Here is a 14,011-nt window from a genome sequence, read left to right on the forward strand (position 1 = left end):
AAAGAAGACCCCACGCTCAACCAATCAGATGCCGTTCCCGTCTATAGCCGAACTACAGCCGTGCGCCAGTTTCTATAGCCGATGGACCAGAATCATTTCTTCCCCGCACTCATTTTCCACATCACTATGAACTACTGAGGTCGAATCATCAAGCTTAATTATGACGAAAAGTAAAGGGGAACGTCTCTACCGAGCTTGCATCCGCTGCAGGCAGCGGAAAACGAAATGTGATCTGTAAGTGTCCCATAAGGCATGCCACCTTAAGATTGCCGCCTAACGGAGTTAGACAATACACCAACGAATATAATTATTATCCCTGTTCAAAGTGCTTTTCCGAGGGACATAGATGTGTTATTGCAACTTCGCGACGAGGTGGTGATTACTCTCGGTTTCGTGTCCGCAAATCCCAGAAACAGAGAGTGGAGGAGCTTCGAGAATGCGATCGCTCGGAGCACACCATTGAACCCAGAGGTGTAGATTCGGCCAATACAGAGACTGCGGTAGCAGACCACAATCTTGGGGGTATTCAAAATCCGCTCGAGGCTCTTCAGATTCTCGCACAGACGGCTTCAACAGAAAGAAATGCGGAAAAGAGAAAAAAGTCAATGTCTCAAGTCCACACTAATCAGATGTCTGCGAGAGAAGAGAGTAATGCCCATGGTGGCCCTTTAACTCATTCACCAAAGGACTCTCCGAGTCTCCTCACCAGTGAACTTATTCAGAGTGGCATCGTGGATATTCTATTGCTGGAGCCTTTGCTTCAATAGTACGTAGTACATCCAACAGCGCCCACTCCAGACTAACGTTTTGACCAGCTATATCCAAAACTTCCATCCATATCTTCCAATTGTGCCCGGCCATCTTTTGCCTCTAGATAATATCACTCAATCGTGGGCAAAGGAGACATTTCTTTTAACGGCTGTATTGACCATCGCAACAACGGACCGAGTGGGACTAGAAGGGTTGCATGCAAGAATATCGCAGTACATGGAAAAGCTAATCCTGCGAGTGGTGTTAGGTACTGTCAGTGTTCGGCATGTTGGCTCCGTGGAAGGACTGCTGCTCTTGGCCGAGTGGGTTCCACATATCAGTGCCGAGGAATGCGCAAGGGATGCTGCAGCCAACAACGGTTCATCGCACCAAGTTCGAGTGACTGCAGAAGATAGTGTTTCATGGAATCTCATTGGGCTGGCGGTCCGCCAAGCTTATTTGCTACATCTGGAAAGGTACTCCTTCCGAGGTGAATCCAAGGATGAGGATAAGTTGGACTATCATCGCAATAGACTGGCATGGATTTGTAAGAAGGATCTCCATATTCCATTATTCCAAGCTAACATATCTAGTTACGTACCTTGCCGATCGTCAGATTTCTATACAGATGGGACAAGCATTCTGGTGTCGCGGACCTGGATTATCTACTCGGTTCACGATCGAAGACTACCCCTATCTACGACCCCAAAAGGCAAATGGGGTGGATTATGCAAGTTTTGTCCAGGCTCAAGTTGAGTTAACTACTATTTTTGGGAATATCCATGATATCCTGTACGCATCTAAAACTCGCACTGTACAGCTTATGCTCATGGGCGACTACACCAAATATCTCGATGATAGCTCCAAGGCACTAGCCATGTGGAAAGAGGCCTGGGTCAATGTCGATCTACCTCCTCACCTAACGGGTCTCCTGTGTCTCCAGTTCGAGTATCTTCGTCTTTACATCAACGCGTTTGCTTTCCAGGCGGTTCTTTACCGAACACCCAAAGGTTCTGCTGGATCTGATAGTGGAAAGACCTCGTACTTCCCCTATAGCGTCATGGCGAGCGCTGATGGTAGACATATCTATATTGCTATTGATGCAGCCAAAAGCGTGCTCAAGTATCTTATGGACCGGTTGAACCCCACAAAGCACCTTAGATATATTCCTATCCGGTTCTATCTGTACGTCTAATGCATCTACTGCTACCGTGAGATAATGCTAATCAGTCTATAGATACGAAATACATGCTTCAGTCTTCCTCTTTAAGGCGCTGACTGTTGGGGCTTTAAGTTTGGAGGAACAACAGACCTGTACGACACTAGTTCGCCAATTCATCGCCATGCTCAAAAGTGCCGCTACAAGCACATCACACATCGCCTCCAGATACAGCAAGTTGCTCACAGGTCTGTGGTTCCAGGGACAAACCACACCTGAGATAGGAGACGAGTTTGTTCAGTCGAGGTACTCGGCGCAACACCCGCTGCCGAGCCCCATAGACCTCGACGAATTTACAAATACGTCCGCGACGGATAGTACAGGCCCTTTCCAGGTTGAGTTCTCCACCCAACAGGTATTATCGTTCCTGGAGCCAACTGAAGGTTTGGAATGCCCTGACACTTTCTTATCCAACTTACCGTTTCTTCGCGGCGGATTCCCTGACTTAGATAACCATGGCGTGGGGCAGCTTTTGATGGATTTGTAATTGATAGTACTTTATTTGATAATCATGGGAACACGGAATAGTTACTAATGGTAATAGTAGCAATGATGGAATTGATATCTATAGCCGACGCTAATTCCCCGCAAAATCGTGCGTGGCCGTGCCTACCCCGGATTCTATTTCAGGAATAGTGTGACCCCGCATCATCAGTACTTGCTTTCTCTACTCATCGTTGGGAATGCGGAGAGTTCATTCTGTCCAAGCTATCCCAATGTTCATTTGGCTGGCTAGTCAGAGAAACGAGGCAAACTTTCACAATGGCCGTCTACAGCCGTACTCTTGGCGTAGATATACATACCGCGTCTCCATTGATACTTAAAGGGGCCTCCAGTTATCAAAGATTCTATAGCATTAGAACTCTATAAGATAGAGGCCTATCTTTCAAATGACACTCCTTCAGAGAATTATTCGCAATGATACCGTCAAGTCGGATCCCCCGGAGATATACAATTTCCGGGTAGTCCTAATCAGCCTTTCGGTGTGCCCAACATCCCCTTTGTGTAGTATATGCCCATAGAAACTGATGGCATCTAGGCATGTGGAGCGTCTATGCTTTTTGGGTTTGATATGGGTGTCATTGGAGGTGTTCTTACCATGAACTCCTTCAAAGAGTGAGTCCTTCTGCCCGATGTAACCACCTGCACAAGGCTAACCGAATGAAAGACAGTATGAGCTAGTAGGAAAAGAAGACACTGTTCTAGCAAACCTCGAGTCGAACATCGTTTCGGTCATTCAGGCAGGGTCTTTTCTGGGTGCACTCGTGTCCACATACGTTGCAAATGCCATTGGACGACGCTTATCACTAATACTCTCGGCATTGATACTGTTCGTCGGTGTTGCTTTGCAAGCTGGCGCTAGTGGCATCATTGGCGTCTTGTATGCAGGACGGTAAGTGAATTCGTTTATTGAAAGTTTCTCATTAACTAAGATGGACATGGTCTATAGCTTCATCGGGGGTGTCTCCATCGGCATAGCATCTTCTGTGTGTCCAATATATATTGCGGAAAACGCACCACGAGGCATCCGTGGGTTACTCACGGGGTTCTATCAATTAACTCTAGTTTTCGGTCTCACGGTAGGTTTAGATTTTATGATATAGATCTCGATGTTTTCGATCAGTTGGATATATCTAACAAGGGTATACTACAGCTAGCGTTCTGGATCAACTACGGCTGTGAACGTCACTTAACGGGAAAGGAGCAATTCATCATTCCTCTTTCACTTCAAGCATTTCCCGCCGTGATCCTTCTGGTCGGTATGCTTCTTGCAAACGAGTCACCTCGGTACCTCGCGATGAAGCGACCGGAGAGAGCACCACGCGTCCTCGCCACACTCCGGGGGTTACCCGAAGACCATCCATATGTGATAGAGGAGTTGAACAACCTGCGGCTTCAACTGGAAGAGGAGTCCCAGCACTCGGAATCATCGACCTGGTCTCTGTTAAAAGAATCGTTTTCGAAGAAGTCCTACCGCCGGCGATCAATCCTATGCATTACCCTCATGATGTGGAGCAACATGACGGGGACCAATGCCATGACATACTATTCGCCCACCATCTTCGCCAGTGTCGGCCTATCATCCTCGTCGGTGGGTCTGTTTGCGACGGGGATATACGGCATCGTCAAGTTTATAGCCTGTGGCATCTTTATCGTTTTCGTATCGGATACACTCGGACGCAGAAGATCGTTGTTATGGACAGGGATTGTTCAGGTATGCAATGTCGTGTCATGTTGTCGAACAATCTATTTATAGCCGGGCATAGGGCATCATGCTATTTTATGTCGGGTTTTACGTCCGATTTGATACGATATCGGAAAACGCCCCCATCACACCTCAAGGATACATCGCCCTAATCGCCATATATCTCTTTGCCGCCGTATATCAATTTGGATGGGGGCCAGTGGTATGGTCTTATTGCGCAGTAAGTCTTACGCGTCTCCCTGTAGTATATGCTTCTGCTAAAAGACGGGGCTAGGAAATTCCCCCGGCACGCCTTCGGGCCCTCAACATGGGCATGGCTACAGCCTCGCAGTGGTTCTTTAATTTTGTTGTTGCCAAATCCACGCCGACGATGTTTGCGACATTGGGGAAAAATGGGTACGGGACTTATTTTGTGTATGGGAGCTTTTGTTTCGTGATGGTTATATATACATGGTTCTTTGTGCCGGAAACTAAAGGTATGGTTATGGTTGCGTTGACTTACTTTTAAAACTCAGAAAAAAACGGGACTAATCATGGACGATCTTATAATTAGGGCTATCGTTGGAATTTATGGACGAGCTTTTTGAGCGGGATACCGTGCGTGGCAAGTTTATGCCGACGCGCGATGTTCATTACTTGGCCGGTAAGGCGCCAGAGTAAGATGTTTGTGTACTTTTAGGGCACGTGTATCCTTGCTTGAATTTGGTAGACAAGAATACGGAGGTAGTCTAAATATCAATTCAGTTGAACGAGCTCGGCGCAAAGTAGTAGGTATTCTTCAGTAGTCGCACCATAGGGCCACAAAAATCAAATTTGATTTCCAGGTGATTTTTTCCACTCAACTATGGAATATTCTCGAGGCATGATAGAACGTAACAATATCTATGGGAAATGATACAAAGACGATCCTCTGAGGATAAAAACCCCGGGCGGACCTTTGATGAATATACCGAAGAGAACCAGTTATATCAAGGGGTCTAGCTCCCGGTTCATGAGTGACTGGCCATCTACATTTACTTGCTGATGAAACACTGTATGAAGCCCCGGCGGTTCTCGGCGCCATCCGCGTTAAAGGTACACAGTAATCATGCAACGTGGTAGGCTAGAAAGCTACCTAGCAGGTTCAAATAAGTAAGTGAACTTAGGTGTACCGGATCAGGTACTTTACGGAGTGCACTACGTAGCAGTCTTAGTAGCTCATTACAGGCTCAGTGGCTCAATCTTGCACTCATGGACTTCATCCACAGGCCACACCTCACGGCAGTGCAAGCGCATATTCTTCTTCGAGTCCAAGAATAGGACATTGTGAAAGTGGTGCTTAGTATATATCGCTATCGAGTCTTCCGGGTTAGGGCAGTACACCCCGCACCATCGACTGGGGTTAGCTCACGTGCACTCATCGCGGCGGCTATTGAGTCACAACAATGGCCACAGTTATTTATTCAGCTCATTTCGCACTGTCCTATCTATCCTATCAAGATAATCCAACTGTGACAGTGATGGCAACCCTTACCGTCGCCTCGAGGGCAAATCCTGCTCTCACTCTCCCTGCTGTTTTGGCTGCAGCATACGCGAGGGGCCACGGGATTCCACTGGACGTGACTTACGAGAATGTAGACTTATTAACTAGTGGCCCCGTGGAGCTCGTTACTCTTAATGGACGCCCCCTCGCTGGAGATGATATTCTCGACTACTTCCATGATATTCTGCCTGGTTGTCAAACGAACCAGCGCGAGGTAGGCCCCTGTTTACGGAAGTAATTGTGCAGAAATTGTCATAGCATTCATCTGATCGCTTGACACAGATCAGTAAGTGGATTAAATGAAGTTCTCAACTGACTATCGTTGACATCTTGTCTTTACGAACCGCTATCACTGGACTCGAATCACACATGACCCTTCGCTCGTATATAGTCGGGTACTCTATCACCCTGGCAGACGTCGCTATTTGGGGTGCACTCCGTGGAAACAGGGTAATTGTGGGACTTCGGCGAAAGAGTCCCAACGTAAATCGGTGGTTTAACTTTGTCGAGAGTCGCAGCCCATGGGTAATTAAGGCGGTAGACGAGTTCAACAGCCAGACGCAAGTGAAGAAGGCATCAGGCGCGAACTACAATATCGGGTTAAAGAATGTCGAAAATGGCATTGTGTGTCGGTTTCCTCCAGAGCCTTCTGGATACCTACACATTGGACACGCCAAAGCAGCGCTCTTGAATGATTACTTTGCTCATCAGCACGGAAATGCCAGAGGTCTCCTAATCTGCCGCTTCGATGACACGAACCCCTCCAAGGAAAGCCAGGAATTCATGGACGCAATCATCCATGACCTCTCTCTTCTTGGTATCTCGCCAGATCGCGTTACGTACTCCAGCGACTATTTTCGACAGATGTACGAGGCGTGTAGGGAGATGATCCAGTCGAGGAAGGCCTACGCAGACAACACCACCAAAGAAGTCATGCAGGACCAAAGAATGAAAGGCATTCCCAGCACGTGTCGCAACATGAGTATAGAAGAAAGCCTTTTCCGCTTCGAGGAAATGAAATCTGGTTCTCCACAAGGCCTCAAATGGTGTATCCGGGCGAAGATATCTACCGACAATCCAAACAAAGCTCTCCGAGACCCGGTTATCTACCGTTGTAACCACGTATCCCATCATCGGACTGGGACATCATGGAAGATATACCCCACCTATGACTATACCCCACCTATGACTTCTGTGCTCCATTTCTAGACTCAATCGAGCAAGTAACACACGCCCTACGAACAAATGAATATCGCGACCGAAATGCACAGTATCGTTGGATGCAGGAGGCACTCGGTCTCCGGAAAGTCGATATCTGGGACTTTTCCAGGCTGAGTTTCGTCCGGACAGTCCTATCCAAGCGGAAACTTACTGCAATTGTTGACAGCGGTGTTGTCTGGGGCTGGGATGATCCGCGAATGCCAACTGTTCGTGGCATTCGCAGGAGGGGCTGTACCATTGCGGCTCTTCGGGAGTTCATATTGGAGCAGGGCCCGAGTCAGAATATTGTCAATATGGATTGGACGAGATTCTGGGCTATGAACAAGAAGCATATTGATCCTGTTGCCGCGCGCTACACTGCGATACCTAAGGTGGAGGCTGTAACTGCTCTCGTTGACGGGATTGAGATGTCGATGTCTGCTGAAAAGCTAAGACATAAGAACCGTTCTTTAGGGACAAAAACTGTCGTTTTTAACAAAGAGATCCTGATCGGCCAAGCCGATGCCCGTCTATTCGAGGAGAACGAGAGGATCACCTTGATGAACTGGGGCAACGCTGTTATCGACAAGATCGGTACAAGCTCACAGACCGGGAAAATATCTTCTTTACGACTGAGACTAGACCTGACATCGGATGTCAAAACGACCGACAAGAAAATTACATGGTTAGCCAAAGAAGCAGGAAACTTGATCCCGGCTAAGTTGTACACCTTCAACCATTTGCTTATGAAAGATAAGCTTGAGAAAGATGACGACCTGACGTCTTGCCTAACAATTCCAAGCGAACGCTGCACAGAGGCTTGGGCGGATTGTAATGTCTCACGGCTTGCTGAGGATGACATTATTCAGTTCGATCGGATAGGGTATTTTAGGGTAGATAGGGCGTATCGTGGTGGTGATGCGGTGGTTTTATTTAATATTCCTACGGGGAAGGGAACTTAGGTCAGTAACTGTTCATTTTCTGTGGAAATGGGGCTCAAAGAGAATTTAAACCTCTCCTTTGCAGATTGTGGCCTGATAACATATTTCGTCGGTCATGATGAGCTTCCAGTTGGTACTTATGTGCCCAGATTCATACAGCCATGATGGTATCTATCTTCCTCTCTCTACATCGCTTATTGCGGCGGACTAAGGTAGCTCCAGCTTAGCTAGAAAGTGGAGAAGCTCACAGTGGCTCAATTGTGGAACTTCCCTATCATGGCAAGATAGGACAATGACACAACTCGCCAAAGTGCATGAAGACCACCGCCGACAGATCTACGCCTCCGTAGTTAGATCATTTAACCTCAGAGTAAACTAGAGGACATATCTAGCATCGTTCCGTGACCTGTGTATCTTGATTTTAGAGATACCCATATCAATATGGCCTTCTCATATTGGATCATCTATCTTTGGGAAAAGGGACACAGACGGTGATTATGTGACAGCAAGTGAAGAACCCACCCGGGCGTATTCAACCCTAATCCGACCACTTCACACAAATTACTACAAGAGGGTCCTTGGTGTACTTCGGAAGGTTCCCAGGAAAGGAGAAATACTGCATCACCATAGTCTGATAGTAATCGATTATCTTCCTCCCCTCGTATGCAATGCAAATTCAGAATATCTAATCTAACTGATCCTCTTCTGTCAAATCCCGTAAACTCTCCAATATCATCGCAGGCCGCACAATTGTACCAGAATTACCACATACTATCATACGCATGATAGGATGTCATTACAATGTACTCCCCACACCTGGTCCGACGCTACAGACAAAGCTTTATTTCCTCGGAGATGAGGCGACTACATGCATGGCAAATCACAGACGCTAATGCACGGCGCTAGTATGAGGCCTTTAGTAGGGATCAGGGATCTGGTTAAATAGTGGAGAACCTACCCGAGCTTGGGGGGCTTGGCCTAGGCTTATACTAGTCCCGTGGATAAAGGCGTGATTAGCGTATATTTGCTTTCGTGGTAAGAACCCATCCTTAATCAGTTTGCATTTAGCTTCTGATCAATCCAGAGGGTATGTGATTATTTGACTCTTGTGGGTGCGGCTGGAATCGCTGGCTTGAGCTGGTGTATTAATTCGTATATAAAGGGAAGTTCGCATTCGTATACAAATGTTGAGAATTATTATATAGTCTATTGTAATCTATTCTAGCAAATGCTGAGGTAAAGTGCAAGGTATGTCTATCACTCTATCATAGGAAATATTCACGCTGTGCCAGGCAAGAATGTAAGGATCCGTACAAAGACAGGGAAAATATCCAAGTCCTGAAAGAAAAGGAAAAAGAAAACAAAGGAGGGCAAGCGGAGGGTAAAGTAATTCTATATGCAATCCTTAAAAATTGAATAGAAACAAGGGAAGGGAAATGGAAGCAGTACTACACTGCGTTTGGAAAGTAGGGCCTGTACTTCACGGAGAAAAGCCACTTTCTCCAGTGTGTATATACAAGCATTCTCGTGCACGGGAACTGGTAATGAAGAAGGTAATGATGCGTATAAGAAGCATTGATAAACTTGACGAAGTAGCGGAACATCTATTCAGCCTTCTTCGAAGCCTTGGTCCTCAGCTTCATCAAGGCGAAAACCAAAGCGTATCCACTGATCGCGAAGATAACGCAAATACCGGCGTCTCTCCAGCCGTAGTAATAGTGGTTGATATTGAGGGTAGTCAGGAAGTCACTACCACTGCGGTACTCGCAGACCCTGCACCCTGAGGTCGCATCGGGGTTGGTCAAGTTGATTCTCCACCCGCTGCCGGCCATATAGTCGGCAAGATAATCGCCGCAGGTGCCATTAACTGGGTCAAAGACCGCAAATTCGTCCTCGTTGCAAGTCACCTTGGCACCCCAGATGCCGAATACCAACATGCCGGAGGTCACGTAGTTGAACGGGTTCAGGTAGTACATCCAGTATCTCCAGAATACGGTTAATTGGGTGTAGGGCACGAAGATGCCACACATCAACGTGAGTGTACTGATGATGAGAGGGTTGACAAGCGCGGCAAAGGTCGGATTTGGCGCGTAGGCTGCAACGAACTGGCCGATACCGGTATAGATGAATTCATAGATGAGCATGATAAAGAACGTGGCTCCGGATCGGTTAGAGTCCCAAGGCAGTCTCACACAGTAATACCAGCAGGCAAAATAGAGAACGGCACAGACGCAAAGATAAGGAAATTCGGACACAATCAATCCGGTAACGAAGGCAACCCATGAGTACATCTTAGACTTCTTTTCACGAGCATCGTAGATATCACGGCGTTGTATGAACAACGGCTGAAGTTGGTTAATAACACCAGGTGCAACGAATACAAAGTTAAAGATTGTGAACATCTTCAATTGTAGAGCTGACACACTGGGGCCAGTGTGCCAGAAGGAAAATCCGTTGAGCAGCGCCGAAATAATGTGTAATGAGAACTTGTTATTAACGTAGTTGGTGTTCCGGAACATGGCAACATTCATGCGATGCGTAACAATCTTGACTTGGTCCCACAAGGGCATCGAGAACTCATAGCCATCGTCATGAGTTCCAGGGGGTTTCGCAGCGGCGTCAGCAATTAAATGATCAAGCTCGACCATCATACGTTCGTGTTCAGGGGACTCAAGCCAGATCTGGTGCCAGTCTTTATCTTTCACCTCTTCGATACCTCCAGTCACCACATCAATCATAAACTCAGCAGGGTTCGCCTCAATTGGACAACAAGCACCGTACTTGCCAAAGTATTGTTTGATTGCTGCACCGTTGTCACCAATATCGCCGAAGTACACGGTCTTTCCGCCCCTGGCAAGGAGGAGTAGAGTATCGAATTGAGCGAAAAGCTGGGCTGAAGGCTGATGAATTGTCACGAGCACAGCTTGACCGACGTCTGCAAGTTTCCGAAGGAACCTGACTGTGTTGTAGGCCGATTGTCCATCCAAACCAGATGTAGGTTCGTCCAAGAAGATTAGGATACTAGGCTTCGATACCAGCTCCACTCCGATAGTAACCCGCTTTCTCTGTTCAACACTAAGTCCATTGCCGACTGTTCCAATCAGAGTATCTGCCAGATCGTGAAGCTCAAGTAGGTCAATAATTGTCTCTACGTACTTGAGCTTTTCTTCCCTAGGGGTATCTCTAGATTGCCTTAGTAGTGCAGAAAATTCCAATGCCTCTCGGACGGTTGCGAATGGCTCATGGACATCCAATTGCTCGCAGTAGCCTGCCATTCTTTGGAATGAAACAGGCAGCTCACGGCCATCAACCAGAACTGAACCCTTGATTGTGCCTTCGGTTTTGCGCTGAGCAAGAACGTCAAGCAATGTCGTTTTGCCTGCACCGGAAGACCCCATCAAGGCACCTAACATACCAGGCTTAACCCATCCATGGATATTGTCCAGTAGAACCCTTTCGCCAGTGGGGGTATTAACCGTGTATGTAAGGTTTTTCCATGTGAATATAGACGTATTGTGTGTCAGATTCCCCTCATCAACAGAGGTCAGCGCATCACCAGAGCCCTTCTCGCGCGCGGGATCTTTCTCCCTCTGCGCCTCTGCATCCAGATGGGCACGGTGGGCCTTGAGCTTCTCCCGAGGTATAAGGAGAGACGCCCCAGCCCCGGCCCCACCCTTCCAGAAAGAAGTACAAATAATTGTCACCACGGCGAAGAATCCCCACCATCCCCAGAGGACGCCATAGTTGCGCCACATTTGCGAATGCTTATAATGGAGGGAAAGGAGGTACTGATCGCCAGTGACGTAATTGGCACCACGAAGAGCACCTCCCACACCTGTACAGGCCTTATTCGTAGAGCTGACATTTTCGTATCCCGGTCCACTGGGCACAAGGTTATTCCCGACACAGGGGATAGTTTGCCCGTGGAATTCGTTCGATAGCGCTGCTTGGAACGCGTAGGCAAATGGGTTCGTATAGTACAACTCAAGGAACCAGTTCTTGATGTGTCCTTTGGGGATCATGTAACCGGCATACATGACAATGCCCTTGACAGCGGTTCCCGAGATCTTCGACGCAGCCTCGAAAGTACTAAAGCCAGCGCCAATACATCGGAACAGGGCTGTAATGCACAAGGTGGTGGTAAATAGAATGGCCCAGAAGGTGAAGAAGGCGGCTGCAGTATGTTTCAAACCCGTCATCCAGTAAATCACAATGGCGAATAGCGTGCATTGAACCAGAAGAACGGGAAGATCAGCGGTAATCTGCGCAAGGCAGAAGGCGGACGGGTGATACATGGCGAAGGACTTGTGCTTAACCAGCACAGGACGGCCCTTAAATGATTCGGTGACTTCGGACATGGCAACGATACAGTTGTACAAGAGGGCAAAGAAGACGGCACCACCCTTTGTGAATAAACCAGCGGTTGTGTCAGGGGAGTTGTAGAAGCAGGATCCAGCGATGAGAGCCATAACGACCGATAGTACCTGTTTTATGAGGAAGGTAGACTTCTCACCCCACAGAATCTGATATTGGCGAATCGTACAAGCGATGAGCTGATCCCAAAAGCCAACGGTGAGCGTGCTACTATTGGGAAGGTGCTTTGCCTTTTCCCAGGCCACGGACTCCTTGAAGTCTTCCGTCCGCTGACGGGCAGCGTCAGAACGAGGATAGTCATACTCCCTCGTCATAGTCTGGTACAACGTGGATCGCTGGTATTCTGCCAGAATCGCCTCAGCATTCTTTGGGAATCGGTTCTCAAATCCGGGTCGGATCTTTCGCTCGGTCGGGACAGTCACACCGGTCAAATAGTCACCTGAAAGTTCGATCAGTATAGAGCCAAGACATACAGTTTCTGAGGAAAATGACCCGCATACCAACATTGGCGCCGTCGGAGTACACAAAGCCCAGATCCTCCATGAAGGGTTTGGCAGAGGCAGCTGGGCCATAGTAGATCTGTTTTCCCTCGTCCAGCACTAAAACCTTATCGAAAAGGTTGTAGATACCGTTTCCAGCCTGGTAGAGGGTCACGATAGTGGAAAGACCCATCACATTGGTCATTGCTCTCAGGGCTTTCGCCCACTCCAAGGCTGTGCTTGCATCAAGGCCTCTAGTGCTGTTGTCCCAGGTGAAAACAGAGCCATTCGTGGCCATGCATTCGATGATAGAAACTCTTTTTCTCTCACCACCTGAAACACCGCGGACGAATTCATTGCCGACCTTTGTGTCGGCAGTGTGTGCAATCTTCATGGATTCTAGTAGAAACTGTTTTGTCTCGGCAACATAATCGTTAACTGATTTGGCCTCAGCGGGAAGATGCGCCGGGACCTTGAGTTTAGTTGCAAAATCCATTGTTTGGCCAACGGTTAGACGAGGATAAAACAGCTCTTCCTCGGTATTCATGACAATCTGACCTCGATAATGAGCTGCTTCCTCCGAATTCATGCTTCCAAAAGACACATCACCGTTTACAGAGTGGTATCCCTCGCGTCGGTTGGCAAGCATCTTAAGCAGTGTAGTGCAGCCCGACCCCGGCCGACCCAAAACCAGCAACATTTCGCCGGGTTTAACACAACCATGGCTATCCTGCAAGATTGCCTTGAGAGGTGGCTTCCGGCGCCAGTCCTGAATGAGCTGAATGATATTATACTGAGTCAACTGGTTTTCCTTGACTGCTGCCTCGGCTGCCAGAACTTCAACAGTGAGGTTCTGCCATGTTACGCCCAGCTCACGCTTTTTGTAGCCTGCCGCTTCTGACCGTTCTTTGTTCCGAATGACCTGGTCTGTCATACTCCATTCCGCATCTCTACCGGGAGGAGGGGTGATATGTGGGCTACCGTGGACGGCAAGGGTTTCGGCACTGGTGGCTTCACGAACGTTGTTTTCTGGGACACCCAGGGTTGGCTTTTCGCTATATGCTTCGAACTCTTCGCCAGACTGGTCTCCATATTCGGTCGGTGCTGTTGAGGCTGGAGGGGCCTCATCGTGAAGATGGTATTCCATCTTGCACGTGCGGTTGTTGATGATAGCAACGGTGGTATGAGAAAGTTTGGCTCATGCACGCAGATGAGGACGGCGGGATATTGGCATTGAGTTGATGTTGGTATAGTCTATGCTCTGAACTCTTCTCAAAAGGGAGTAGCGAAAAGTGGGAGAGGCTATGTATATGTATAATT

The 14,011-nt window shown here is 47.9% G+C and overlaps 4 protein-coding genes across 4 annotated transcripts; 3 read left to right on the forward strand and 1 right to left on the reverse strand.

Moving 5' to 3' along the window:
- Positions 1-160: 160 nt before the first annotated feature.
- Positions 161-2,456, forward strand: BDV38DRAFT_295143 (Zn(II)2Cys6 transcription factor; the record flags this gene model as incomplete). Its single annotated transcript, XM_032062652.1, has 5 exons — positions 161-234; positions 266-708; positions 950-1,297; positions 1,344-1,935; positions 1,988-2,456. The coding sequence occupies 5 exons, from the start codon at positions 161-163 to the stop codon at positions 2,454-2,456; spliced, it is 1,926 nt and encodes a 641-aa protein (XP_031918424.1).
- Positions 2,457-2,859: 403 nt separating this feature from the next.
- BDV38DRAFT_278526 (sugar porter family MFS transporter) lies at positions 2,860-4,835 on the forward strand (the record flags this gene model as incomplete). Its single annotated transcript, XM_032058746.1, has 8 exons — positions 2,860-2,952; positions 3,009-3,085; positions 3,138-3,362; positions 3,420-3,549; positions 3,624-4,184; positions 4,237-4,395; positions 4,450-4,651; positions 4,729-4,835. The coding sequence occupies 8 exons, from the start codon at positions 2,860-2,862 to the stop codon at positions 4,833-4,835; spliced, it is 1,554 nt and encodes a 517-aa protein (XP_031918425.1).
- Positions 4,836-5,674: 839 nt separating this feature from the next.
- Positions 5,675-7,859, forward strand: BDV38DRAFT_268059 (uncharacterized protein; the record flags this gene model as incomplete). Its single annotated transcript, XM_032056700.1, has 4 exons — positions 5,675-5,911; positions 5,956-5,983; positions 6,089-6,811; positions 6,907-7,859. 4 exons carry the CDS (start codon positions 5,675-5,677, stop codon positions 7,857-7,859), a joined length of 1,941 nt encoding a protein of 646 aa, XP_031918426.1.
- A 1,378-nt stretch (positions 7,860-9,237) lies between these two features.
- On the reverse strand, positions 9,238-13,994 carry BDV38DRAFT_295147 (ABC-2 type transporter-domain-containing protein). Its single transcript, XM_032062653.1, has 2 exons — positions 12,713-13,994; positions 9,238-12,651 (listed from the first exon to the last, which is right to left on the reverse strand). Exons 1-2 carry the CDS (start codon positions 13,836-13,838, stop codon positions 9,443-9,445), a joined length of 4,335 nt encoding a protein of 1,444 aa, XP_031918427.1. The 5' UTR covers positions 13,839-13,994; the 3' UTR covers positions 9,238-9,442.
- Between the last annotated feature and the right edge of the window lie 17 nt (positions 13,995-14,011).

The sequence above is a fragment of the Aspergillus pseudotamarii genome (genome assembly GCF_009193445.1).
Source record: "Aspergillus pseudotamarii strain CBS 117625 unplaced genomic scaffold BDV38scaffold_5, whole genome shotgun sequence".
NCBI classification, from domain to species: Eukaryota; Fungi; Ascomycota; class Eurotiomycetes; order Eurotiales; family Aspergillaceae; genus Aspergillus; species Aspergillus pseudotamarii.